At 40.8% G+C, this 27464-nt stretch overlaps 2 protein-coding genes across 2 annotated transcripts in view; both read left to right on the top strand.

Moving 5' to 3' along the window:
* Positions 1 to 13786, top strand: part of LOC126473437 (solute carrier family 22 member 21-like) — a 41974-nt gene extending 28188 nt beyond the window's left edge. Inside the window, exon 3 of the mRNA XM_050100482.1 lies at positions 13325 to 13786. Within this exon, the coding sequence (XP_049956439.1) occupies positions 13325 to 13537 (213 nt within the window). The 3' untranslated portion in view covers positions 13538 to 13786. The remainder of the gene's footprint in view (positions 1 to 13324) is intronic.
* Positions 1 to 27464, top strand: part of LOC126473668 (solute carrier family 22 member 7-like) — a 333310-nt gene that overhangs the window by 120307 nt on the left and 185539 nt on the right. The window lies entirely within an intron of this gene.

Here is a 27464-nt window from a genome sequence, read left to right on the forward strand (position 1 = left end):
TACGATAAACCGCAATCGCGAAAGGCTACAATCCGACCTTTACCAAAGTCGGAAACGTGATGGTACGCATTTCTCCTCCTTACACGAGGCATCACAACAACGTTTCACCAGGCAACAACGGTCAACTGCTGTTTGTGTATGAGAAATCGGTTGGAAACTTTCCTCAAGTCAGCACGTTGTAGGTGTCACCACCGGCGCCAACCTTGTGTGAACGCTCTGAAACGCTAATCATTTGCATATCACATCGTGTTCCTCCTGTCGGTTAAATTTCGCGTCTGTAGCACGTCATCTTCGTGGTATAGGAATTTTAATGGCCAGTAGTGTATATCTCGAAAATTTGCTGTATAAGAGTGATTGGTTTAAAATCTGGTACACGAGAACTAAAACTGAAATGTTGCACAGCATTCGTAGTGATATGTAAGATTACAGATGGCGCATGGTCATTCAGCTTGCCATATTATCTTTCAAGAATATTTCTGGTAACCAGTCAAAAGCTAGCTTATAAGCAACATCATATGAAGTTACCCTCACTCCACTTCGGCATAAACAATCAAGAGCAATTTACAGGCCTATACCTTTGACGTCACTGTCTAACAGCATTATTGACCATGTTTCACACTCGCGTATTTTGAAGTTTATGGAGAGCAAAAATTTGTTTATAAATGAAAGTGGATTCCTTAAGCGTGTATCTTGCAGAACGCAACTCGTTCTGTTCTCGCATGAAATCCAGAGCGCCTAGGTTGATGCCGTATTCTTTTACTTTTCTATGATCGGACGTGAAACAGGAATATACGAAGTCTCCTGGTAGCCCTGTCAGCCAACTAGCAGCCGTCAATATGGAACGAGTCAACTATGGCGCGAAGATTCGTTTGAAGCTGGAGGAGGAAAGAGACCAAAAATTAAGAGATCCAACATCCAGAATAGTGAGGAAGGCATCGGAGTTTCTCAACAGGCCTTCACTGGAAGAAAATGTCATTCAAAAGCTCCTCCCGCGGGCACCTCGACCACCTACATTTTATTGTCTTGCAAACGTTCACAAGAGGTACACACCTCCACGCTCTACCGTGAGCACATCTGGCCAGCCTCCTTACCCCGCACGTTGGTCACACTTGCATCGTATAAGGAACACGAGCCACTTCATCAGGCGAATTAAATGCCTGCTCCTTGGAGAAGAAGATATTACCGTCAGCTTTAATGTGCTCTGAATATTCACGTGCCTTCCCATCGAGCATTCTATAGACCTGCCCTTCCAGTTATTTGACGACGCTGTTATGGATTTATTCAAGCACACTCTGACGTCATCATATTTTCTATATGATGGAGAGTATTTTAATCAGACTGACGGCGTCGCGATGTGCTGTCCATTAGCTCCAGTTTTAGCCAACCTGTTTATGGCGCATTTTGACGGTATCGCTCTGGACACAACTGTTGCAAAGTCTAGTTGATTTTATCGTTACGTCGACGACACTTTCGCTGTCTGGTCTCAAAGACGTGAAATGCTGGGAGAATTCTTGGACCAAATCAACAACTGCGATGCCACTACCCGAATTTACTGTATTATTATTAGACGACGTGGCATCGCCCTTGTATACACCCTCTATATACTCCTTCGACCTTTCTGCTTTCCCTTCTTTGCTTAGAACTGGGTTTCTATCTGAATCACTGGATATGGGGTGATAATGCGCTATTTCCTTTAAATAATTGATTACACGAGGGGAATGCAATTGAAACCACAAAATTATTATTACCTCCAAACTTTACACACTGTAGAGAATTTGGTTTGACTATTACACAAACTGACTCACAAAATATAAATGTACTGGTTATGGCGTCGGTATAAGAACCACTGTTCATAATAATACTCTTGTAAGATAACTTCCCAAGCAACCCGTTGCAATTAACACAGCATTGTACCATGCAGTGACATTTGCCTCAGAGCGGGGAACCGCACTATTTTGCCGCTCACAGCTCATCTCCGTCGAAATACCACGTCTTACAAGCCTCAGTGTCCATTTAGCTTGTAGCCATACGATGAGCGAAGTCCATATCTGTTTTCAGATCACTTCTAAATGGTCTGTTAGCAACATTGCCATAGCACACACCGGCAGTCACTTTTACGCCACTTAACACTTGTTCTGCTTCAGAGCTACGCCAACTTACTTTTACCGCCAATATTACGCGCCAACCTGTACACTAGTCTCGTTCTTGGGGATTCCCCCCACACCTAAACATTATTTTACATTACGCCAAGTTCTCTATTTACAATTAAACATACGATAGCGTTACAATATTCAATTACAATCATTTTCATATATTAAAGTAATATTACATTTATATTTTTACTACACGTAACAATATTATTAAGTTTAATTCTTTTGTTATTTCGCTGTCAGAGTGCAGCACAAGCCAGACACTGTCTCCTCCATAGCGTTATTTAATTTAGCTGCCACAAGGCGGAAGCACTTCCGCTTTGCCATCGATTTTGGCCCACAGATGGCATAAGCGTCCACTTTCTCTACCGTTGCGCCTTGACTATGCCTGGCATTCACTAGACGGCACGTTGTAACATTACACAATATGCATGACAACAACAAGCTCACGATCGACTTAGAAACAGATGGTGCCGTACCATTCCTTGACATGCTCGTCCACCCTAAAGTATATGATTATCCCAGCCACACGGCCTGGTATCCGTCGCAGAAGTATTCTGTTCTGAGGACCATGGTGCATCAAGCGGAAGACGTCTCAGACATTAAAAACCTACCGAGGGAACTCAGTCACTTACGGAAAGTATTCAAGGAAAACGGCTACAACAACCGCCAGATTTCACAAGCAATATTTCTGAAAACACAGACATATAAGGACCCCAAGGAGGACTCTTAAGAATCTTGGGTTTTTGCCTTTCTGTGGCTCAGTAAAAGGAAAAATTACCTGGCTCCCAGGGAGGTATAAAAACGGTTCAGTCATCAGTGCTCCAATTAAAACTCGACTCATGAGGGCTATGAAAGACGATGTAGGCATCAGAACGCCAGGAGAATCTAAAATACTGTATGGGTGTGGGTAGTTTTATGTAGAACTGACTGTGCGTACTCTTGAACACATCACGAGGGATGCTTTCGCCTTCAGTACCCTGACAAATCAGCGGTAGCAGAGTACGCACTAGAAAACTGACAACATATTGTTTTGGAAGATACAAATGAGGTTACAGTACTAACAATTCCTGGGACAGCGTAATAAAAGAAGCTACCGTGATAAAAAATTTGTTACGATAAAGAAAACCTCTGCCCAACTAGTGCAGCTCTCGTAAAAGTACAATAAATGGTACACTAAATGTTTTGCATACTTTATTTCCTTTCAACAGACATTCTGCTTTTCATTATAGTTTAACTTTTGAAATAACTGATTACAAAAGCAATATTATCCACTAATACCAGTCAGACAAAAAGGACAATATTTGTTCAGACAGTTTCTTATGCTATTAACAGATGGCATTACCGGTTGCGGTTACAGAAGAATGCCGCATTGTTTGGAATATCCCAGATCGTATTTTGAACTGTAATCAATAAATTAATAAATAAATTATTCGGTCCTTTTATGTTTCGAAACTGAGTGAGTTTAGGTGTATGTTACTGTCTCGACATAACTGTGTCCCCACAAAATGTTGACGAAGTAGTGGACAAAATGAAGAAATTGTGCTACGTTGGAAGCAAAATAAAGAAAGATGGAGAAGGCAAGAAGGATATACAAGTATAAATGCACAGACAGACAGACATTTCTCGCTGAAAGAAATCTACTAGCATCAAACATATGCTTTAATACGAGAAAGTTATTTTCTTGTGACACACTGCCTCAATAAAGACAGCGGCCTGCAGCTTAGCACTGCTTGGGAACACTGAGCAAGGTGGTGCAGTGGTTACAAGGGACATCTTTCCCTTGCAGCTCTGTTATTTGAACAGGAGGGAGCGTAGAGCTTTAACAGGGTTGCTACCCCATTCATAACGCCTTTGACTATGCGTTCTCCCGGCTCTTTTTCTACATTCTGTAACTTTAATCCATCCGTAGTCAAAATTCAACAATTCCTGCCGCCGATGCCAACATTGTTATGTACGTATATGACTGAAAGGAACCTATCTCTTCACAAATGACTTCTTGCAAAATAGCAATATCAATATGATTAGTTCGAAGCAAATTTCCCGAAAATATTTATCTTTATTTCATTCCTTGTCCCATAAATGGCTCTGAGCACTATGGGGCTTAAGATCTGTGGTCATCAGTCCCCTAGAACATAGAACTACTTACACCTAACTAACATAAGGACATCTCAAGCATCCATGCCCCAAGCAGGATTCGAACCTTCGACCGTAGCAGTCGGGCAGTTCCGGGCCAAAGCGCCTAAAACCGCTCGGCCTTCGCGGCCGGCCTGTCCCATAAATATTTAACGTTAGCGCACCCCCAGCATTAACTCCAAGCAGCCAGTAAGATTCATTTTCTCTTCGTGCGGCAAGCTGCAAGTTACAGCTAGACTGCGAGAATCTCTCTCCCGCATGCTGTGCTATTGTACTTTACGACAATGCTGTTTCATTCACAGAGCGACCAAATTATTCATTCACTTGTCGATGTTAGTTTCTTGTAGTAGTATAGGTGTAAATGTTTTAATGCGATTTCCAAATAAATATGCCAGGTGACGGCAATAAACGTGAAGTTCTTCATAGATTAGATTAGATTAATACTTGTTCCATAGATCAAGAATACGACATTTCGTAATGATGTGGAACGTGTCATGTTAATAAAAGATGTCTGTACAAGATATTACATTACACAAGATATTGCATTACACTAATGTTTAAGTTGGTTTTTTTCCCTTAATTTATATCTAAAAATTCAGCCAATGAGTAGAAGGAGTTGTCATCTAGAAATTCTTTTAATTTATTTTTAAATGTTAGTTGGCTATCTGTCAGGCTTTTGATGCTGTTTGGTAGGTGGCCAAAGACTTTTGTGGCAGCATAATTTACCCCTTTCTGTGCTGAAGTCAGATTTAACCCTGCATAGTGAAGATCATCCTTTCTCCTGGTGTTATAGCTATGCACACTGCTATTACTTTTGAACTGGGTTGGATTATTAACAACAAATTTCATAAGTGAATATATATTTTGTGAGGTTACTGTGAGGATCCCTAGATCCTTAAATAGATGTCTGCAGGATAACCATGGGTGGGCTCCAGCAATTATTCTGATTACGCGTTATTGATCAATGAATACTTTTCTACTCAATGATGAATTACCCCAGAATATGATGCCATACGAAAGCAGTGAATGAAAGTAGGCATAGTAAGCTAATTAACTGAGATTCTTATCACCAAAATTTGCAATAACCCTAATAGCATACGTAGCTGAACTCAGACATTTCAGCAGACCATCAATGTGTTGCTTCCAGTTTAACCTCTCATCAATGGACACACCTAAAAATTTTGAAAATTCTACCTTAGCTACAGACTTCTGTTCAAAATCTTTTTTTATTACTGGAGTTGTGCCAATTATTGTACGGAACTGTATATACTGTGTTTTATCAAAATTTAAAGAGAGTCGGTTTGCTGAGAACCACTTAATAATTTTGTGAAAACCATCATTTACAATTACATCACTTAGTTCCTGGTTTTTGGATGTTATTACTATACTTGTATCATCAGCAAAAAGAACTAACTTTGCATCTTCATCAATGTGGAATGGTAAGTCATTAATGTATATCAAGAACAGTAAAGGACCTAAGACCAAACCCTGTGGGACCCCGTACTTGATAGCCCCCCCTCTCCCCCAGTTTGAGGAATCAGCTGTTGTTTTAACATAACATGAACCATTTATTTCAACTTTCTGCATTCTTCCAGTTAAGTATGAATTAAACCATTTGTGCACTGCCCCACTCAAACCATAATGATTTAGCTTATCTAAAAGAATTCAATGATTTACACAATCAAAGGCCTTTGAGAGATCACAAAAAATATGAATGGGTGATGTCTGGTTATTCAGAGCATTTAATATTTGATCAGTGAAAGCGTGTATAGCATTTTCTATTGAAAAGCCTTTCTGAAAATCAAACTGACATTTTGTTAGTACTTTATTTTTACAAATATGGGAGGCTACTCTTGAATACGTAAGTTTCTCAAAAATTTTTGATAGAGCTGTCAGAAGAGAGATTGGGCGGTAGGTGTTGACATCTGATGTATCCCCCTTTTTATGCAATGGTTTTACAATGGCATATTTCAGTCTATCGGGGAAAACCCCCTGCTCCAAAGAGCAATTACATACGTGGCTGAGAATCCTACTTATCTGTGGAGAACAAGCTTTAAGTACCTTGCTGGAAATTCCATCATTTCCGTAAGAGCTTTTACTTTTCAGTGAGTTTATTATTTTACTGATTTCAGGGGGAGAGGTTGGTGGAATTTGTTTCAAACTGCACAGGTATGGCCTCTTCTATTAGTAGCCTTGCCTCTTCTAGTGAAGATCTAGATCCTATTTTCTCCACAACATTTAAAAAATGATTATTGAAAATATTTTCAATTTCTGATTGTTTGTTAGTACACTTGTCATTCAGTTTTATGGCACTGAAGTCTTCCTGTGCTCTTTGTTGCCCTGTTTCCCTTTCAATGATACTCCAAATTGCTTTAATTTTATTATCAGAGTTACTGATCTCAGACATGATACACATGCTTCTGGACTTTTTAATAACTTTTCTTAGTACCGCACAATAGTTTTTATAATATTGAACAATTTCGGGGTCAGTACTCCCTCTTGCTGTTAGATACAGTTCTCTTTTACAGTTTCAAGATATTCTTATTCCTTTAGTTATCCAAGGTTTTTTATATGTTCTCTTGGAATTATGTTTAACTATTTTCTTGGGAAAACAATTTTCAAATACCCTTAGAAATGTATCGTGAAATAGGTTATATTTCAAGTTTGCATCGGGTTCCTTACACACTTCATCCCAGTCTAGCCGCTGTAGGCTTTCCCTAAAGTTTGCAATATTTATATTGTTAATTGAACGCACTGGCGAGTAGGTTTATTTTCCACATTTACAACTTTTTCGAACAGGGATCTGAGAGAGGGACTCGAATTTTTTACTTTTGAAAACACAATAATGAACTGCAGAAACATGTGTCGGCTAGAGAACTGTACAGAGAATAATAAACGAAAGGGTCAAAGCTGTAGAAATCTTGGTTTCTTGCAGCCTGGAAACCATCGAAATCTAAAGAAACCTGTGACACAAAGTGGTGGCTCTGAAATGTTTATGAGTAGTGAATACTCGAAATCAGAAAAACTTGTCACGATTATGACTGAGGAAATTGGCTTCAAAGGTAGCGCTTGGTCAACGCAAAGAATTTTAAAAGACATTGTTTTCAAATATAGTAAGAAGAGAGTTTTTGATTGAAAGAAGTGACATAGGTGCAGCACGATCTCTTATAAAGATGCACGATACAAGAGAAGTGTATTATCTTGCTGAAACATTGGTGAATCAGAATTGTTCCATGAATACCTGCTGGAAAATGAGAGGTGGTACTGGCGGTTTTAAAGTTCCCGTAGGAAACGGTTCTCTGATGATTATTCTCTTTTTCTGGTTTTGTTGTTGGTAGTGAACTTATAATTGGGTGTAAGAACAACAGCAGTGACTACCATTAGGAAAGAAAGTTGTCAGTTTCAAAGTGGTTCACTGGACAATTCTTGTCATACGTTGTTTCGAAGTCGGTCATTGTAATTACCATGCCTGTTATTATTCAGCTGTAAAAAACACGAAGTACAAACACCAGGAAAGCGGGTATTGTGCTCTGGCTTAAAAATAAAAGTTCCACGCGCAGTATAAGTCAGACTCCCAACGTACTTCTGCAGCTCGTTACTTTATAGAAGTCACGCGACAGAACGTAGAAATTTCACTCTGTTGCACGTGAATGAGGTTTCAGGGTATTGTGCTCTGGCTTAAAAATAAAAGTTCCACGCGCAGTATAAGTCAGACTCCCAACGTACTTCTGCAGCTCGTTACTTTATAGAAGTCACGCGACAGAACGTAGAAATTTCACTCTGTTGCACGTGAATGAGGTTTCAGGGATTTCTTATTCAACAGCCTCTGCATACCTTACTTTATAGATGAGGCATGGTTGCATCTTCCAGGCTACATCAACACGCGTTAACTGGTGTTAACCCCCATATCATCCATGAAACACCACTGCATGATGAAAAGGTCAGTGTGTGGTGCTCGGTGTCAGCTTCCAGGAGTGATGGCCCCATTTTCTTTGATATGAGTAAAGACTCTACAGTTTACACGGACATCTTCAATACATTTGTGGAGCAGCTGGATGACATCGAACTTACATAAAAGCTTAACTACAAGATGGAGCAGCGTGCCGCACGCCTAGCGCTTCCATGTAACTTGTAACAAGTGTCCACGATGACCGAACAACCGCCCCCCCCCCCCCCACTCTCTCACCCGTGCTTGTGGCGGTATCTTAAAAGCTGAGTGTACAGCCACAGACCACGCACAACAGCAGAACTTCGTCAGGCCAAGACACACGAAATAAACAACACTGCTGAGAATACACTTCACACAATGCCACGGAATACGGCGAAAAGAGTGCACTCGTACATCTATGCTGGTGAAGGACACTTCCAGCATTTGCTGTGAGGAGTTTGTGTGAATGTATGTATGTGATCTCTCAATGGTATTTATCATCTCCTAAAACTGCAAATATGTCCCATTATTGGTTCAGATATCTTTAAAGTAGCTCATGTTTATATGGACTGAACTGCATGTCGATGTAGGTGCGAAGGCGTAGCAAGATTTCAAATTAGAGAGTATACAAATGTTGAAGTCGAGTTTTCAGATAGTGTAGGATCTGATTAGGTGTTTATTGTATGTTAGGAGAGGTGCGAATTTGATGAGGGGGCAAAGGATCCACATGAGGGAAACTAAACAGATATTGAAAGGGAGAACAGAGTGCAAGACGCTCAAGGATTTAGAGGGAGTAGTAGGACGTTGGTGGACAGTACATCCATGCAACACTGGCATAGCAGACTGTAGGTCAGATCATGGTCACATCATGGTCATGGTCAGGCCTAGAACTTTATCTGACAGCTTCGTGGTGAATGTGGAAAATAGATTTGACCTTTTGCTTCAGTTAGAAACTGGCGAGCCTCAAACAGTTGCAGGTGTAGACAGGGTACAACAAACTTTCAGCAGCAAATTGAAAAGTAAGAAAGTAGGGTAAGCAGTAAAGAGAAAGAAAGTGTTGTTGTTAGGTAGTTCCCATGGAAGAGGTGTTGGCCAACTTTTTCAGGATGAACTAGGATCAGAATACCAGGTCACCAATTTTTTTTAAACCTAGTGCTGGTCTGGAGCACATGACAGAGGATTTAGGATCACTTTGCAAAGAGTTCACTAAGAAAGACAGCGTGGTTATAGTGGGTTGGGCAGGTAATAGTATTGACAGAGATCCTGGGTGTAGTATAGAGTGTGACTTGGCAAAGATTGCATCAGCATCAAAGCATACTAGTGTTGAGTTTGTATCTGTTCTTGGGCCTCATTTGAACTCTTCTGTCAAGAGAGTTAATTAGGAGTTGAAACAGTTGCTTATGTCTGGTGCAGGGTCACACATTGGTGTGGTTCCTGTTGATTCTATCAGTAGGTGGGATTATACTAGGCATGGCCTTCACCTCAACAGGAAGGGGAAGGGTAAACCGGCTGGGGAAATAGCAGGAAAGTTGAAGGGGGGAGGCACTGTCATGAGTGATAAAATACCAGTGGTTACAAGGTTCAGAAAAGACCCTTTTTTAGGGTAGTGTCCAAATTTTAGGAGAGGTTAGGACTGAGACAAACCAGTTTGAGAAAGAAACCAAAAAACATAATTCTAGCTTATTACATCAGCATAAACAGCCATTTGTTAAGAATTTTCAGCAGTCAGCAGATATTTTAACTCAGTCAATGTGAAATGTCAGCTATCTTTATTGCATCAAAATATTCGAGGACTAAGAAATACAATTAATGAATTAATTATCTGCATAGATGAATTAGAGTCTTCAAACCCAGCTGACATAATCTGCCTCTCTGAACATTCTGTGACCACTGGTATAGAACTTTTAAGTGTTAAGGGTTTAGGTTAGCATCTCACTTTTGTAGATCAGATATGGAGAAAGGAGAAGTTGCAACATTCATCAGGAACTGTCATAAATTTAAGAACATAGACATTTATAAATTTTGCCTAGAACAGCACATGCAAGTATTTGCAACAGAAGTAGAATTTCACAAAAAATCCTTCATAATATTAAGTGTATATCGAGCACCTGCAGGTAACTTTAATCTGTTCGTAAACCACCTTGAAGCTGTACTGGCCCATTTAACACTCAAAAACAAAGAAATAGTGGTTGCTGGTGATTTCAATGTAGATTTCCTTAAAGGCTCTTATTTGAGTTAGTAACACTATCATTCAACTTAATTTCCACTGTAATGTTTCCCACTAGGGTAGCCAATTTCTCACAAACAGCCATTGATAATATCGTTATAGAAAAGTCCAATGAACAAAATTATATTACAAAACCAATAATCAATGGCCTCTCAGATCATGGCATGCAGTTCCTTCTGTTAAATGTTAATACTGAACAGGATATAAAATCTGTTAAATCTGATCTCAAGATGGTAATCAATAAGCCAAAAATTGATTATTTTAGGACACTCCTCAGAGACATTCACTGGACTGATGTTTACAGTGCTCATGGCATGAATGAAAAATATAACACTTTTGCTAATCAAGTGCTTACCTTATTCGAACACTGTTTTCCCCAAAAACTTACCAAGGTTAGAGCAAAGTCTATAAAGAAGCCACAGATTACTCAAGGAATAGAGGTATCTTGTGAAACAAAAAGAAAACTGTATCTGTCAATCCGAAACAGTTCCGATGTTGATGCTATACCACATTCCAAGAAATACTGCAAACTATTAAAGACTGTAATATGGACATCAAAGCCAATATATTACAAGGAAAAGATAGTCATATCAGATAACAAAATAAAGACAATATGGGATATAGTGAAGGAGGAGACCGATAGAACCAGACATGAAGAGGGACAAATAGCATTAAAAGTAAATGATACATTGGTGACAGATGTGTATAGGGTCACAGAACGTTTTAACAAACATTTCATATCTGTTACTGAAAAGATGGGGTTGTCAGGTTCTGTAGATGCTGCTGTGGAATACCTCAGATGAGACATTTCAAGTAACTTCCATAGTATGAATTTGACCTTCACTACCCCAGCAGAAATAATATCCATCATAAAATCTTTAAAATCAAAAATATCTAGTGGGTATGATGAAATATCAGCAAAGCTAATTAAAGAATATGATTCTGAATTAAGTAACATATTAAGCTATCTGTGTAACCAGTCGTTTATCAGTGGAATAATTCCTGAATGGTTAAAATATGCTGAAGTTAAGCCACTGTTTAAGAAGGGAGATAAAGAAATAGCATCAAATTTCCGTCGAATTTCACTTTTGCCAGCATTTTCAAAAATTTTAGAAAAAGTAATGTACAATCGGCTTTATAACCACCTTGTCTCAAATAACATACTGTCAAAGTCACAGTTCGAATTTCTAAAGGGTTCTGATACTGAGAAGGCTATCTACACTTACAGTGAAAATGTGCTTAATTCATTAGATAAAAAATTGCAGGCAACTGGTATATTTTGTGATTAAGTAAATTAGAATATTACAGTGTAACAGGAAATGCTGCAAAATGGTTCAAATCTTATATCTCTGGCAGGAAACAAAGTGTGTTATTAGGAAAGAGACGTGTATCAAGCTATCAAGCATCATCCAACTGGGAACTAATTATATGTGGGGTCCCACAAGGTTCCATTTTAGGGCCCTTGCTTTTTCTTGTGTATATCAACAACCTTTCATCAGTAACATTACCAGATGCCAAGTTCGTTTTGTTTGGCGATGATACAAACATTGCAATAAATATCAAATCAAGTGTAGTCTTAGAAAGATTGGCTAATAAAATATTTGTGGACGTTAATCACTGGTTCCTAGCCAATTCTTTGACACTAAACTTTGAAAAAACTCACTACGCACAGTTCAGAACTCGTAAAGGGTGTCCCACGAGTATATGCCTAACATATGATGACAAGCAGATAGAAGAAGTTGACAGTGTTAAATTCTTGGGATTACAGGTTGATAATAAATTCAACTGGGAAAAGCACACCACAGAACTGCTAAAGCGTCTTAACAAATCTCTATTTGCAATGCGAATTGTGTCAGACATAGGTGATATAAAAATGAAAAAACTGGCATACTATGCTTACTTTCATTCCATAATGTAATATGGGATTATTTTTTGGGGTAATTCATCAAGCCAAGCTAAAGTTTTCCAGGCACAAAAACGTGCAGTAAGAGTTATATGTGGTGTGAACTCAAGAACATCCTGCAGAAGCCTGTTTAGGGAACTAGGAATACTAACTACTGCTTCCCAATATATTTATCACTTTTTCAAAGCAACAGGTCAATTCATGGAATCAATACTAGAAATAAGAATAATCTTCACAAGGATTTAAAAGTCACTTAGTCTTGTACAAAAAGGTGTGCATTATTCAGGAACAGAAATTTTCAATAACTTGCCAGTAGCCATCAAAAGCTTAACAACCACTGAAATTCAATTTAAGAGAAGCCTAAAGGATTTATTGGTGGCCAACTCCTACTACTCCATTGATGAATTTCTCAGTAGAACCAACTGATTTGTGTGCATGTATATATTATATATAAGTACAATATAACTTGTGCACAATTTCAGTGCACTAATGTGTTCATTGTAAATAAGTATTATAGTAGTTGTATTATACGTTTATTACCTTATAAATAAATAAAAAGCCTTTTTTTATATTGCGTTCAGTGCATTAGTATTTGTAAAATGATTCTTTCATATATTGCTCATTAAAAAATGACGATCATTCCACTTGGGGGCTGTGGAATGGTACATTAGTTTATTTGTCTGAGTTGTTAATATTTGTGATGTATTGTTGTTTTTCTGACATGTTCTACATCCGGGAGGACCTCCTCACTGTGGATCAATTGGAATGAAAGTAAATTTAATCTAATCGAATGTGGGGGATAGTGCAGGGGTGCAATCACTTTTTTGCTCAGTTAATAGGTTTTGTAATTACAGTCTGGTGCGGCCTTTCTGTTGGGTGGTTAGCGAGGAGGTCTTAGAGTCGTAATAATTCACGTGCAAACATATCTGTGAATGGCGTCTTTCATTCTCACTACTTACAAATAGCTTTTCCTTGCACAGGACGACAAGCGACTTCCCTTCGCCATCCTCGCAGCCCTGAACTTGGTGGTGGCGTTTTCCGTGTCGTTCCTGCCAGAATCTGCGCTGCAGCGATTGCCGGAGACGTTAAGGGACGGTGCCGTCTTTGGCAGAGGACAGCGCTACTGGAGCTGGAAACCCAAACCGACACCAGAGTACGCCAAGGGATTAAGGAGTTCCAGAAGTTCCTTTTAATTTAGAAGGAACGATAATGCGATGCTGGCAACCTTCGACTTCTGTTTACTGACGGTGCACATGACTTGCTCGGCCTGCTATGAACGAATAACAGTGCACTTCGAGCCCTATTTCTAATCTGTAAACAGTAACACGAAAATTAAGCCTGACCTGGATTAGATTATAATTTATGGCCGTCATATTCAGTAAATGCTACATGCCAAAATAAACTGACATGGAAACCGCACCTACTGCGCTATCCAAAAAAGAAAAAAAACCCTCACAATAGACTAAAACTAAATATTGCACTCCTAACAAGCCTTAGTCTGACGAGTAATCCTCTTACGCTAACGTCGCCTGCATTCATACCAGTTTCCCCTCGCATTTTTAATTTTAACACTAACTCCAAAAATACTCTAATGCTATGCAACCCGCCTCGCCCTCTGTACCCGTCCACTACCCCTCCCCTCCCCTGCGCCCCCCACCCTCCCCGCCTGTTACACTTACATGCTCTGCACATTCTATTCCAACAAAACTTAATCACCTCCCACAACGTGCTCAGGAAATCTCGCCCAGAGATCTACCCATCCTTCAGGCTTTTAACAGAATCCTCTTCAAATGGTCCAAATGGCTCTGAGCACTATGGGACTTAACTTGTGAGGTCATCAGTCCCCTAGAACTTAGAACTAGTTAAACCTAACTACCCTAAGGAGAACACACACATCCATGCCCGATGCAGGATTCGAATCTGCGACCGTAGCGGTCGCGCGGTTCCAGACTGTAGCGCCTAGAACCGCTCGGCCACACAGAATCCTCTTCTTGCTCTCGATGTCAGCGCTGGAGTTCGTAGCTCCTCGCCACTTCTATGGGCCCTCTTCCCCACCTCTTCACTCCCGCATTGTTTCGGAAACAGTCTTCCCCTCACCTACTGTTTCTGTACCTGTAGTGAAATGAAGTCTTCCGTTCAAAACTTTTTTTTTAAATTAAAAAAAAACAATATTTTATTTACAATTTGAAATGTAAAATAGCTTGTTTTAATAATTTAAAAAAGACGCACATGTTTCGTATTTTTAAATTTTTGTAAACTGTTTATATGTTTTATGACTGCTGTTCCTGAAGAACAGGGATGTAACGCATAGAGTCCTGACGGACGATGGCTGCAAATGATAATAAAAAGGACAAAAAATTGTCCAATACTGTAATAAAATTCCGCGAGTATTGAAGTGATGTGCATGTCATTACCATTATTTGCTCATTGACTCCAGCGCTTTTTACTTCCTTTCTTTTGAAACAGGCTGAACCGTGATTTATTTTCAAAGAATATTCTTAAAAACTCATTTTATTTACTAGCGATTCATCAAGAACATTAACGTATTTAATCACACTATGTAAGCATGGAAGTAATTGACAGGGAGTAACTGATGAAATCATAACCAAATTCCTTTTAACAAATGGGAATTTTATTCACTTTAATAGTGCCTAAAAGAATTTTTTGTAAAGAAACAGATTTAAAATTGTAATCAGAAAGCACCCTCTAAATATCAAAGTTACAGTTTATTCAGAGGCAGAAAGAAACAAGTTTTGACTGTATGAGCTTTCGGTCACAGAATCTTGCCACTCCCTTTTGTCACGGCCAAAGTCACAACCGCTCACAACAGCCTCTGTTTACACTGGTGTAAATCTGCAACACACCAGGTAACTTTAAACCAAGAGTTTTAACAATTTACACAAGCACACAAACTATGCACCCCCCGTAGGAGGGATGGAAATGGTACAGAACACTAACAATTAAAATATTAACCTTGCCACGTGAAAGTGCAACTTGGTTTTAACTTCTAAGAAAAGTCTTACGGTGAAAGGGTGGCAACCTTATGTACTAAAATGATCATTTAAATAAAAGCCCATGAAATGCAATCTTATATAAAATTCTACAAGGTTGGCCAAACAATAGTTAAGATGCTCTACAGTACACAGATACCGTCTCTCAAGATCATAGGCAATAATATCAAAGTTTCCAAAGATCAAAACATGTTTCAGGTATTAGGCCGTTACACTCCAAGCGATAAATTCGTTAACATACCAAATCCGACAAACATGACAGAGGCAGCTAGTAACGTACGGTAGACTGATAGGGAGATTACCGAACAACCCGAACCGCAGGTTGCTCTAACCTATCCCTACTCCACAAGGGAAAATGGACCACCCAATTTATAAACAACCACCTTCCCGCAGGTGGGCAACCGGAGAAGAATGGTGGGACCACAAAGCAAAACGGCTGGTGACCTCACACAGAAAACAAGTATAATTTAACAAGTAAATGATACAACATATCACCAATCACTTAACTTCTGATAAACTGCCATTTCTCGAGAAGACCTGGCGCAGCACCCCCAAATCGCTCTCCCGAACCGTCCGCTGCCAGCCGCTTCAACGGACGCAGGAAGGCGCGCCGATCTCCCGTCTCACGGCGTCGCAGCTCGCACCGGCCAGACCGATGTCGTGGGTTGACTCCTGTTGCTCTCGTGTCGACCGCGAAGTCACTACCCCTCGCTACACGCCGCGGCCCACTGGACTCACGTGGCGACCTCACATGCGCCGACGCTCAAGACGGACAAGTCATCTTGTGTCTCAGTGCGCGACCGACCAACCGATCGATCCAACCGCCAATGACCATTGCCCGAGCAAACTCGAGCAGACTGGCGGCCTAAAGCGCAGACTCAGATGCACGCGACCACTCGTGGGGTTCTCTCACTGCACCACAAATTCCAACAAGAGACAGACTAGCAAGCTGGGGACGAGAGACTGACCCAGACTGACAGGCTGGGCAGCTCATAGCGCCCCTTAAATGCACGTGAACAGGCAACCTTTCCCCTTTATGGAAAAAGTTCAAGGCAATCGTAAAATGCGTTTTAGACAGGTACGTGCCGAGTAAAACTGTGAGGGACGGGAAAAACCCACCGTGGTACAACAACAAAGTTAGGAAACTACTGCGAAAGCAAAGAGAGCTTCACTCCAAGTTTAAACGCAGCCAAAACCTCTCAGACAAACAGAAGCTAAACGATGTCAAAGTTAGCGTAAGGAGGGCTATGCGAGAAGCGTTCAGTGAGTTCGAAAGTAAAATTCTATGTACCGACTTGACAGAAAATCCTAGGAAGTTCTGGTCTTACGTTAAATCAGTAAGTGGCTCGAAACAGGATATCCAGACACTCCGGGATGATGAAGGCATTGAAACAGAGGATGACATGCGTAAAGCTGAAATACTAAACACCTTTTTCCAAAGCTGTTTTACAGAGGAAGACCGCACTGCAGTTACTTCTCTAGATCCTCGCACAAACGAAAAAATGGCTGACATCGAAATAAGTGTCCAGGGAATAGAAAAGCAACTGGAATCACTCAACAGAGGAAAGTCCACTGGACCTGACGGGATACCAATTCGATTCTACACAGAGTGCGCGAAAGAACTTGCACCCCTTCTAACAGCCGTGTACCGCAAGTCTCTAGAGGAACGGAGGGTTCCAAATGATTGGAAAAGAGCACAGGTAGTCCCAGTCTTCAAGAAGGGTCGTCGAGCAGATCCGCAAAACTATAGACCTATATCTCTGACGTCGATCTGTTGTAGAATTTTAGAACAAGTTTTTTGCTCGAGTATCATGTCGTTTTTGGAAACCCAGAATCTACTATGACGGAATCAACATGGATTCCGGAAACAGCGATCGTGTGAGTCCCAACTCGCTTTATTTGTTCATGAGACCCAGAAAATATTAGATACAGGCTCCCAGGTAGATGCTATTTTTCTTGACTTCCGGAAGGCGTTCGATAGTTCCGCACTGTCGCCTGATAAACAAAGTAAGAGCCTACGGAATATCAGACCAGCTGTGTGACTGGATTGAAGAGTTTTTCTCAAACAGAACACAGCATGTTGTTATCAATGGAGAGACGTCTACAGACGTTAAAGTAACCTCTGGCGTGCCACAGGGGAGTGTTATGGGACCATTGCTTTTCACAATATATATAAATGACCTAGTAGATAGTGTCGGAAGTTCCATGCGGCTTTTCGCGGATGATGCTGTAGTATACAGAGAAGTTGCAGCATTAGAAAATTGTAGCGAAATGCAGGAAGATCTGTAGCGGATAGGCACTTGGTGCAGGGAGTGGCGACTGACCCTTAACATAGACAAATGTAATGTATTGCGAATATATAGAAAGAAGGATCCTTTATTGTATGATTATATGATAGCGGAACAAACACTGGTAGCAGTTACTTCTGTAAAATATCTGGGAGTATGCGTGCGGAACGATTTGAAGTGGAATGATCATATAAAATTAATTGTTGGTAAGGCGGGTACCAGGTTGAGATTCATTGGGAGAGTCCTTAGAAAATGTAGTCCATCAACAAAGGAGGTGGCTTACAAAACACTCGTTCGACCTATACTTGAGTATTGCTCATCAGTGTGGGATCCATACCAGATCGGGTTGACAGAGGAGATAGAGAAGATCCAAAGAAGAGCGGCGCGTTTCGTCACAGGGTTATTTGGTAACCGTGATAGCGTTACGGAGATGTTTAATAAACTCAAGTGGCAGACTCTGCAAGAGAGGCGCTCTGCATCGCGGTGTAGCTTGCTCGCCAGGTTTCGAGAGGGTGCGTTTCTGGATGAGGTATCGAATATATTGCTTCCCCCTACTTATACCTCCCGAGGAGATCACGAATGTAAAATTAGAGAGATTAGAGCGCGCACGGAGGCTTTCAGACAGTCGTTCTTCCCGCGAACCATACGCGACTGGAGCAGGAACGGGAGGTAATGACAGTGGCACGTAAAGTGCCCTCCGCAACACACCGTTGGGTTGCTTGCGGAGTATAAATGTAGATGTAGATGTAGATGCAGAGGGAGACACCAAAGCTGCGACTACCACAGCGGCGCCACCGCCAGAAACGGAGGGCGACTGCTTCACACTACGCGCTGCGGCGCGCTCTTCAAAATAGCAATTTTTACCACGGCTCACAGGTCTCCATTCCCTTCGTTATGTACAGTTGCATTCAACTGCAGCTCTTCTCTGTGGCATGTTGGTTTATACTTTCTTCTGAAGTTAAGACGACGCTACGAAACACTGGGCTCCGTGAGCATGCCTCCATGCATGAATCAAGCTTTCATTGTCAGTGTTGTGACATGTGTTTCAGGCCTATCGATTCACTGATTGAGGGACTGAGAACCATAAGGGCCCAAAGCACGGGAACAAAGTTTTGAGAAAAACAGTTGTTTGCTGAAACGAAATTTTTAGACAAACCTCCAGTTTCACAGGTCTGAAGTGCATTTTAACCATGTCCTAACTTCCTAAGCTTCCTATGAAAGCATAACGTACCCACTATGTTATGGAATGTTAATTAATATTTAGGATTATATTTCTTATTAACGATAATTCACAAAATATCCATGTGTAGGCTAGTGACAATAGCGTCTTTTCACAGTTGTAAAGTTTGTAACTTATGTGAAACTGGAATCAGAACGTAAGAGATGCCAAACACATAATTTAGTCATATTAGAACACTTCATAGTACTCATTAGCATTATTTTCATTAAACAGTTTCTGTGGCTTAAGGTTCAGCTGAAACTACCGATACATTGCTACTACGTACATGACGTAGTCACTGAATTATGTTGTCAACCCCAGGAGACACTTGAACAACGCATAGCAACAAAATAATGCTTTGTTGTATGGGCTCACCTGGAAATGAATATCCGAGAAATCAGTGAGACAGCTTTTTGTGAATGTTCGTGTATACGGTGTAGGGCTGCTTTATTTATTTATTTTTTTTTTTTTTTGAGTCATCAGTCTGACTGCTTTGATGCGACCCGCCACTAATTCCTCTCCTGTGCCAACCTCTCCACCTCAGAGTAGCACTTGCAACCTACATCCTCAATTATTTGCTGGACGTTTTCCAATCTCTGCCTTCCTCTACACTTTTTACCCTCTACAACTCTCTCTGATACAATGGCAGTTATTTTCTTGATGTTCCACCATCCGGTCCCATCTTCTTGTCAGTGTTTTCCATATATTCCTTTCCTCGTATATATATTACCTTATCAGTCCACCTAATTTTCAAAAAAATGGCTCTGAGCACTATGGGACTCAACTGCTGAGGTCATTAGTCCCCTAGAACTTAGAACTAGTTAAACCTAACCATACAACGCTGTGCTCGAAACGTACATTCTCAGAAATTTATTCCTCAAATTAAGGCCTATGTTTGATAGTCGTAGATTTCTGTTGGCCAAGAACGTCCTTTCTCCCAGTTTTACGTCCTCTTCGTTCCATCCATCATTGGTTATTTTTTTTTTGCCTAGATAGCAGAATTCCTTACCTTCATCTACTTCGTGATGCCCAATTCTTATGTTAAGTTTATCGCTGTTCTGATTTCTGCTACTTCTCATTACTTTCGTCTTTCTTCGACTCTTGAACTTTTCGTTTACTTCCATCCTTGCTTCTTCGATGTATAAATTCAACAGAAAGAGCAATATAGGCCTACTACATTCCTGTCTTACACCCTTTTCTTCAAAGCACTTCTTTCTTGTCTCCTATTGTTCCCTCTTGGCTCTTGTACATATTGTATATTACGCGTCTTGCCCTATAACTAAATCCTATTTTATTCATTATTTCGAACATCTTGCACCATTTGACTCTGTCGACCGCTTTTTCCAGGTCGACAAATCCTGTGAACTTGTCTTGATTTCTCTTTAATCTTGCTTTCATTATCAACCACAACGTCAGGATTGTCTTTCTGGTGCCTTTACGATTCCTAAAGCCATACTGATCGTCATCGAAAACATCCTCAATTTTCTTCTTCATTTTTCTGCATATTCTTGTTAACAACTTGGATGCGTGAGTTGTTAAGCTGATTGTGGGATAATTCTAGCACTTGTCAGCTTTTGCAACCTTCGGTACGGTGTGGATGTTGTTTTTCCGCAAGTCAGATGGCACATCGCCAGATTCGTATTTTACACACCAACGTTAATAGTCTTTTTGTTGCCACTTACCTCAATGATTTTAGAAATTCTGGTGGAATGTTATATATCTCTTCTGCTTTATTTAATTTTAAGTATTCCAAAGCCCTTTAAATTCTGCTTCTAATATTGGAAGTCTGATGTCTTCTATAACGACTGCTATTTCTTTTTCTATCACGCCATCAAACAAGTTTTCCCCCTCATAGAGATCTTCGGTGTTCTCTTTCCACCTGTCAGCTCTCTTCTGCACATTTAACACCGGATTTTCCGTTGCACTCATAATGTTGCTATCCTTGCTTTTATTTTCCCGAAGGTTCTTTTCACTTTTCCATATGCTGAGCCATTCCTTCCGACAATCATTTCATTTTCGGTTTCTTCACATTTTTCTGCAGTCAGTTCACCTTATATTCCTTGCACTTCCTATTTATTTCATTCGTGAGTGGGTTGTATTTGCCGGCCGGTGTGGCCGAGCGGTTCTAGGCGCTTCGCAGGTTCGAATCCTGCCTCTGGCATGAATGTGTATGATGTCATTGGGTTAGTTAGGTTTAAGTAGTTCTAAGTTGTAGGCGACTGATGACCTGAGATGTTAAGTCCCATAGTGCTCAGAGCCATTTGAACCATTTTTTGGCTTGTATTTCTGTGTTCCTGAATATCTCTGAGTATTTTTGTATGTTCTTCTTTCATCAATCAACTGAAGTATTTCTTCTGCTATCCATGGTTTCTTCGGTGTCACCTAATTTGTACCTATGTGTTTCTTTCCAATTTCTGTGATTGCCCTTTTTAAAGTTGTCCATTGCTCTTCAACTAAACCCCCTACTGAGCTATCCCTTGTTTGATTAGCAGCACATTCAGCTACACAGGAAATGGCTGAATATTCTCCTCTAAAATTTCCTGACGGTTGCAACCTTTAGCATAAATTTCAAAGCAATGCTGAATGCGACTTAGAGCATAACAGTGACAATCGCGAAACACACATAGAGAGCTTGACGTTACACTTCACAGACACGCACAATTGTGTCACCCCTTCATAGGACAATTATAGTTAGCAAAACATTCCATAGTTCGTAAAATGCTTATGGCATACGACTCCACAATGTAGTGTGTTGTGTAAGTTCTGGCATCCAGTGGCCAGTATTCCAGTAGCAAACTGCCTACTGGCTTCTGTCTCGGGTTCTTCGGCCGACGTTCATCTAATGATTTTTCTGACGTTTCGCCAGCACGAGTGGCTGGCATTGTCAAAGCTTCACCCTCCATTGCCGGTGGTGAACTGGGGCCGAGCTCGCGGCCGCAGACTATATGTAACTGGCGCGCCAACGTCCGAGGGCTTCTCCGCGGTCATTTCCGGTGCGGTTCTCCTCTTGCTACCTGGGACGGTTGTTCGCTGCAGTACGGGAAGCCAGGAACCGTTTACCTTAAGGCTTTCCTCTTTCTTGTTGAAGCTGTTCGCCTCTTCACCTCCGAATAACTACTGCAACTGACTTCATTTTGTATCTGCTCACTGTATTCATCTCTTGGTCCCCCTCTACAATTCTTACCCCCCTCACACTTCTTTCCAGTTCTAAACTGGTGATCCTTTGATGTCTCAGAATGTGTCCTGTCAATCAATCCCTTTTTCTAGGCAGGATGTACCACGAATTCCATTTCTCCCCCGTTCTATTCAGTAACTCTTCATTAGTTACGAATCTCCTGCTTTCTTCTGCAACACTATATTTCAGAAGTTTCTATTCGCTTCTTGTTTAAACTATTTATCGTCCATGTTTCACTTTCATACATGGCTACATTCCGTAAAAATATTCAGATGGGACTGCCTAGCACTTCAATCTATGTTCGATATTAACAGATATCTTTTATTCATAAACGCTTTTCTTGCCATTGCGCCAACTGTTTATATCCCCTCTACTTGGAGCGTCATCAGTTATTCTGCTGCCATTCCCTCAGCATCACCTGATTTAATTCGACTACATTTCATCATCCTCGTTTTGATTTTGTTGATGTTCATTTCATAATCCCTTTTCAAGACAATGTCCATTCCGGTCAACTGCTCTTCCAAGTCCTTAGCTGTCTCAGACAGTATTACAATGTCATCTGCAAACCTCAAAGTTTTTATTTTATTTTTTTTTTTACATGAGGGTGCTGTGTACTTGTTAGATAGCAATTACTTCTGTACCAGCTGATATCTGCTTGTTCCCACATTAAAATGACTGGCGGAAATTGATGGTGGAGACTTATTTGCATCAAACGAGTCAGCCAGAAATTGGTGGACACGTTTCATCACGGGATACAAAAAGGGCAAGCATTTTGATATGTCCACCTTATTAATTTCTCTGTTTTATTACCTGTTGCCGGACAAAGTCCGTATTCACTGCTTTGACATAGAGGTACTGATCACGAAAATATAGAGAATAATAATATTCACTTCCTTTCAAGAGGCTTACTACCTTCACAAACAGTCCTTTTTGTGGCAAAACAAATAAACAGTCAAGAAAAGAAGAAAGATATGTAAGAGGGATTCATCACAACTCATACGCATTTTACGGCGGTTAATGTTTCCAGTGATACGTCGCCAATAGAGTAATTGGACAGTAGTGGATTTCTTTGCATTTTATGCACAATATATCTGTTTTAGGTTCATGGTCAACTGCTGGACCCTGCACCAATCTTTCATTTTCTTCAGTCTTCCCAGTAATTCGCAAATTTTCAGGTGTTTGGTACCTTTAAACGGTCGTGTCAGACTTTCTTGGGGTACTCCTGAAATTACCTTCATAGCTATTTGTTTCGTTCCGCTAAGAAGGGCGTGCTGACTTCTATCTGAAAGAAAAGTCCTGAGTCGAGCCACAAATCTGATCCGATGCTGGGTAAGCTCGTATTTTGCTCTCTAATCGACAGAGAGTAACTCTATCGAAAACCTTCCTGAAGTCACGGGACGCGGTATCAACCTGGGCGCCTATGTCTGCGCGCTCTGGATCTTACGGACCTAGAAAATGAGCTGAGATCGCAAAATATTTGTTTCCGCCCTTAATGATTTTTATAGATTTTGTCCCTTCAAAAACAGCATAACATGTCAGTTTTAAACATATTCCATAATTCCACAACAAACTGACATCAGCCGTATGTTGTTGTTGTGGTCTTCAGTCCTGAGACTGGTTTGATGCAGCTCTCCATGCTACTCTATCCTGTGCAAGCTTTTTCATCTCCCAGTACCTACTGCAACCTACATCCTTCTGAATCTGCTTAGTGTATTCATCTCTTGGTCTCCCTCTACGATTTTTACCCTCCACGCTGCCCTCCAATACTAAATTGGTGATCCCTTGATGCCTCAGAACATGTCCTACCAACCGATCCCTTCTTCTGGTCAAGTTGTGCCACAAACTTCTCTCCTCCCCAATCCTATTCAATACCTCCTCATTAGTTATGTGATCTACCCATCTAATCTTCAGCATTCTTCTGTAGCACCACATTTCGAAAGCTTCTATTCTCTTCTTGTCCAAACTATTTATCGTCCATGTTTCACTTCCATACATGGCTACACTCCATACGAATACTTTCAGAAATGACTTCCTGACACTTAAATCAATACTGGATGTTAACAAATTTCTCTTCTTCAGAAACGCTTTCCTGGCCATTGCCAGCCTACATTTTATATCCTCTCTACTTCGACCATCATCAGTTATTTTGCTCCCCAAATAGCAAAACTCCTTTACTACTTTAAGTGCCTCATTTCCTAATCTAATTCCCTCAGCATCACCGGACTTAATTAGACTACATTCCATTATCCTTGTTTTGCTTCTGTTGATGTTCATCTTATATCCTCCTTTCAAGACACTGTCCATTCCATTCAACTGCTCTTCCAAGTCCTTTGCTGTCTCTGACAGAATTACAATGTCATCGGCGAACCTCAAAGTTTTTATTTCTTCTCCATGAATTTTAATACCTACCCCGAATTTTTCTTTTGTTTCCTTTACTGCTTGCTCAATATACAGATTGAACAACATCGGGGAGAGGCTACAACCCTGTCTTACTCCCTTCCCAACCACTGCTTCCCTTTCATGTCCCTCGACTCTTATAACTGCCATCTGGTTTCTGTACAAATTGTAAATAGCCTTTCGCTCCCTGTATTTTACCCCTGCCACCTTCAGAATTTGAAAGAGAGTATTCCAGTCAACATTGTCAAAAGCTTTCTCTAAGTCTACAAATGCTAGAAACGTAGGTTTGCCTTTCCTTAATCTTTCTTCTAAGATAAGTCGTAAGGTCAGTATTGCCTCACGTGTTCCAGTGTTTCTACGGAATCCAAACTGATCTTCCCCGAGGTTGGCTTCTACTAGTTTTTCCATTCGTCTGTAAAGAATTCGTGTTAGTATTTTGCAGCTGTGACTTATTAAGCTGATAGTTCGGTAATTTTCACATCTGTCAACACCTGCTTTCTTTGGGATTGGAATTATTATATTCTTCTTGAAGTCTGAGGGTATTTCGCCTGTTTCATACATCTTGCTCACCAGGTGGTAGAGTTTTGTCAGGACTGGCTCTCCCACGGCCGTCAGTAGTTCCAATGGAATATTGTCTACTCCAGGGGCCTTGTTTCGACTCAGGTCTTTCAGTGCTCTGTGAAACTCTTCACGCAGTATCGTATCTCCCATTTCATCTTCATCTACATCCTCCTCCATTTCCATAATATTGTCCTCAAGTACATCGCCCTTGTATAGACCCTCTATATACTCCTTCCACCTTTCTGCTTTCCCTTCTTTGCTTAGAACTGGGTTTCCATCTGAGCTCTTGATATTCATACAAGTGGTTCTCTTATCTCCAAAGGTCTCTTTAATTTTCCTGTAGGCGGTATCTATCTTACCCCTAGTGAGATAGGCCTCTACATCCTTACATTTGTCCTCTAGCCATCCCTGCTTAGCCATTTTGCACTTCCTGTCGATCTCATTTTTGAGACGTTTGTATTCCTTTTTGCCTGTTTCACTTACTGCATTTTTATATTTTCTCCTTTCATCAATTAAATTCAATATTTCTTCTGTTACCCAAGGATTTCTACTAGCCCTCGTCTTTTTACCTACTTGATCCTCTGCTGCCTTCACTACTTCATCCCTCAAAGCTACCCATTCTTCTTCTACTGTATTTATTTCCCCCATTCCTGTCAATTGCTCCCTTATGCTCTCCCTGAATCTCTGTACAACCTCTGGTTCTTTTAGTTTATCCAGGTCCCATTTCCTTAAATTCCCACCTTTTTGCAGTTTCTTCAGTTTTAATCTACAGGTCATAACCAATAGATTGTGGTCAGAGTCCACATCTGCCCCTGGAAATGTCTTACAATTTAAAACCTGGTTCCTAAATCTCTGTCTTACCATTATATAATCTATCTGATACCTTTTAGTATCTCCAGGGTTCTTCCATGTATACAACCTTCTTTCATGATTCTTAAACCAAGTGTTAGTTATGATTATGTTGTGCTCTGTGCAAAATTCTACCAGGCGGCTTCCTCTTTCATTTCTGTCCCCCAATCCATATTCACCTACTATGTTTCCTTCTCTCCCTTTTCCTACACTCGAATTCCAGTCACCCATGACTATTAAATTTTCGTCTCCCTTCACAATCTGAATAATTTCTTTTATTTCATCATACATTTCTTCAATTTCTTCGTCATCTGCAGAGCTAGTTGGCATATAAACTTGTACTACTGTAGTAGGTGTGGGCTTCGTGTCTATCTTGGCCACAATAATGCGTTCACTATGCTGTTTGTAGTAGCTTACCCGCATTCCTATTTTCCTATTCATTATTAAACCTACTCCTGCATTACCCCTATTTGATTTTGTGTTTATAACCCTGTAATCACCTGACCAGAAGTCTTGTTCCTCCTGCCACCGAACTTCACTAATTCCCACTATATCTAACTTCAACCTATCCATTTCCCTTTTTAAATTTTCTAACCTACCTGCCCGATTAAGGGATCTGACATTCCACGCTCCGATCCGTAGAACGCCAGTTTTCTTTCTCCTGATAACGACATCCTCCTGAGTAGTCCCCGCCCGGAGATCCGAATGGGGGACTATTTTACCTCCGGAATATTTTACCCAAGAGGACGCCATCATCATGTAATCATACAGTAAAGCTGCATGCCCTCGGGAAAAATTACGGCTGTAGTTTCCCCTTGCTTTCAGCCGTTCGCAGTACCAGCACAGCAAGGCCGTTTTGGTTATTGTTACAAGGCCAGATCAGTCAATCATCCAGACTGTTGCCCTTGCAACTACTGAAAAGGCTGCTGCCCCTCTTCAGGAACCACACGTTTGTCTGGCCTCTCAACAGATACCCCTCCGTTGTGGTTGCACCTACGGTACGGCTATCTGTATCGATGAGGCACGCAAGCCTCCCCACCAACGGCAAGGTCCATGGTTCATGGGGGGAGATCAGCCGTATAGCAGTTGCGAAAAACCGAAATTAGTATTGCGGCCTTTCCTCTGTCATCTTCCGTTTCAGTGCCAGCGACGCAAATACATAGGTACTTTGGACGCATAAGACAAAAGATTCTTACAGGTTTTAGTCAGGCTGATCGGAGAATTTTCTCTTTGAATTTCGTTGAAGCTTCTCTCAGCCGTATAGGCCTGTTTATTATGTGCATCTGTCCTACGATCCTTCTTGAAAATGGGAATGGTCTTCGCTTTTTTCCAGTCTCTAGGTTCTCTTCGTTGCCCCAGCGAAATACGACAAACTACTGCTACAAGAAATGCAAGTTCTTTCTCATAGTCTCTGTGGAACCTGACAGGTATTTCGTCTAGTACAGATGCTTTTCCACTATAAAGGGACTGTAGTTGCTTTCTTATTTAAATATCTGCCACTTCGGCGCCAAAAAGCAGTTGCGAAAAACCGAAATTAGTATTGCGGCCTTTCCTCTGTCATCTTCCGTTTCAGTGCCAGCGACGCAAATACATAGGTACTTTGGACGCATAAGACAAAAG

The sequence above is a fragment of the Schistocerca serialis genome, chromosome 4 (genome assembly GCF_023864345.2).
Source record: "Schistocerca serialis cubense isolate TAMUIC-IGC-003099 chromosome 4, iqSchSeri2.2, whole genome shotgun sequence".
Classification (NCBI taxonomy): domain Eukaryota; kingdom Metazoa; phylum Arthropoda; class Insecta; order Orthoptera; family Acrididae; genus Schistocerca; species Schistocerca serialis.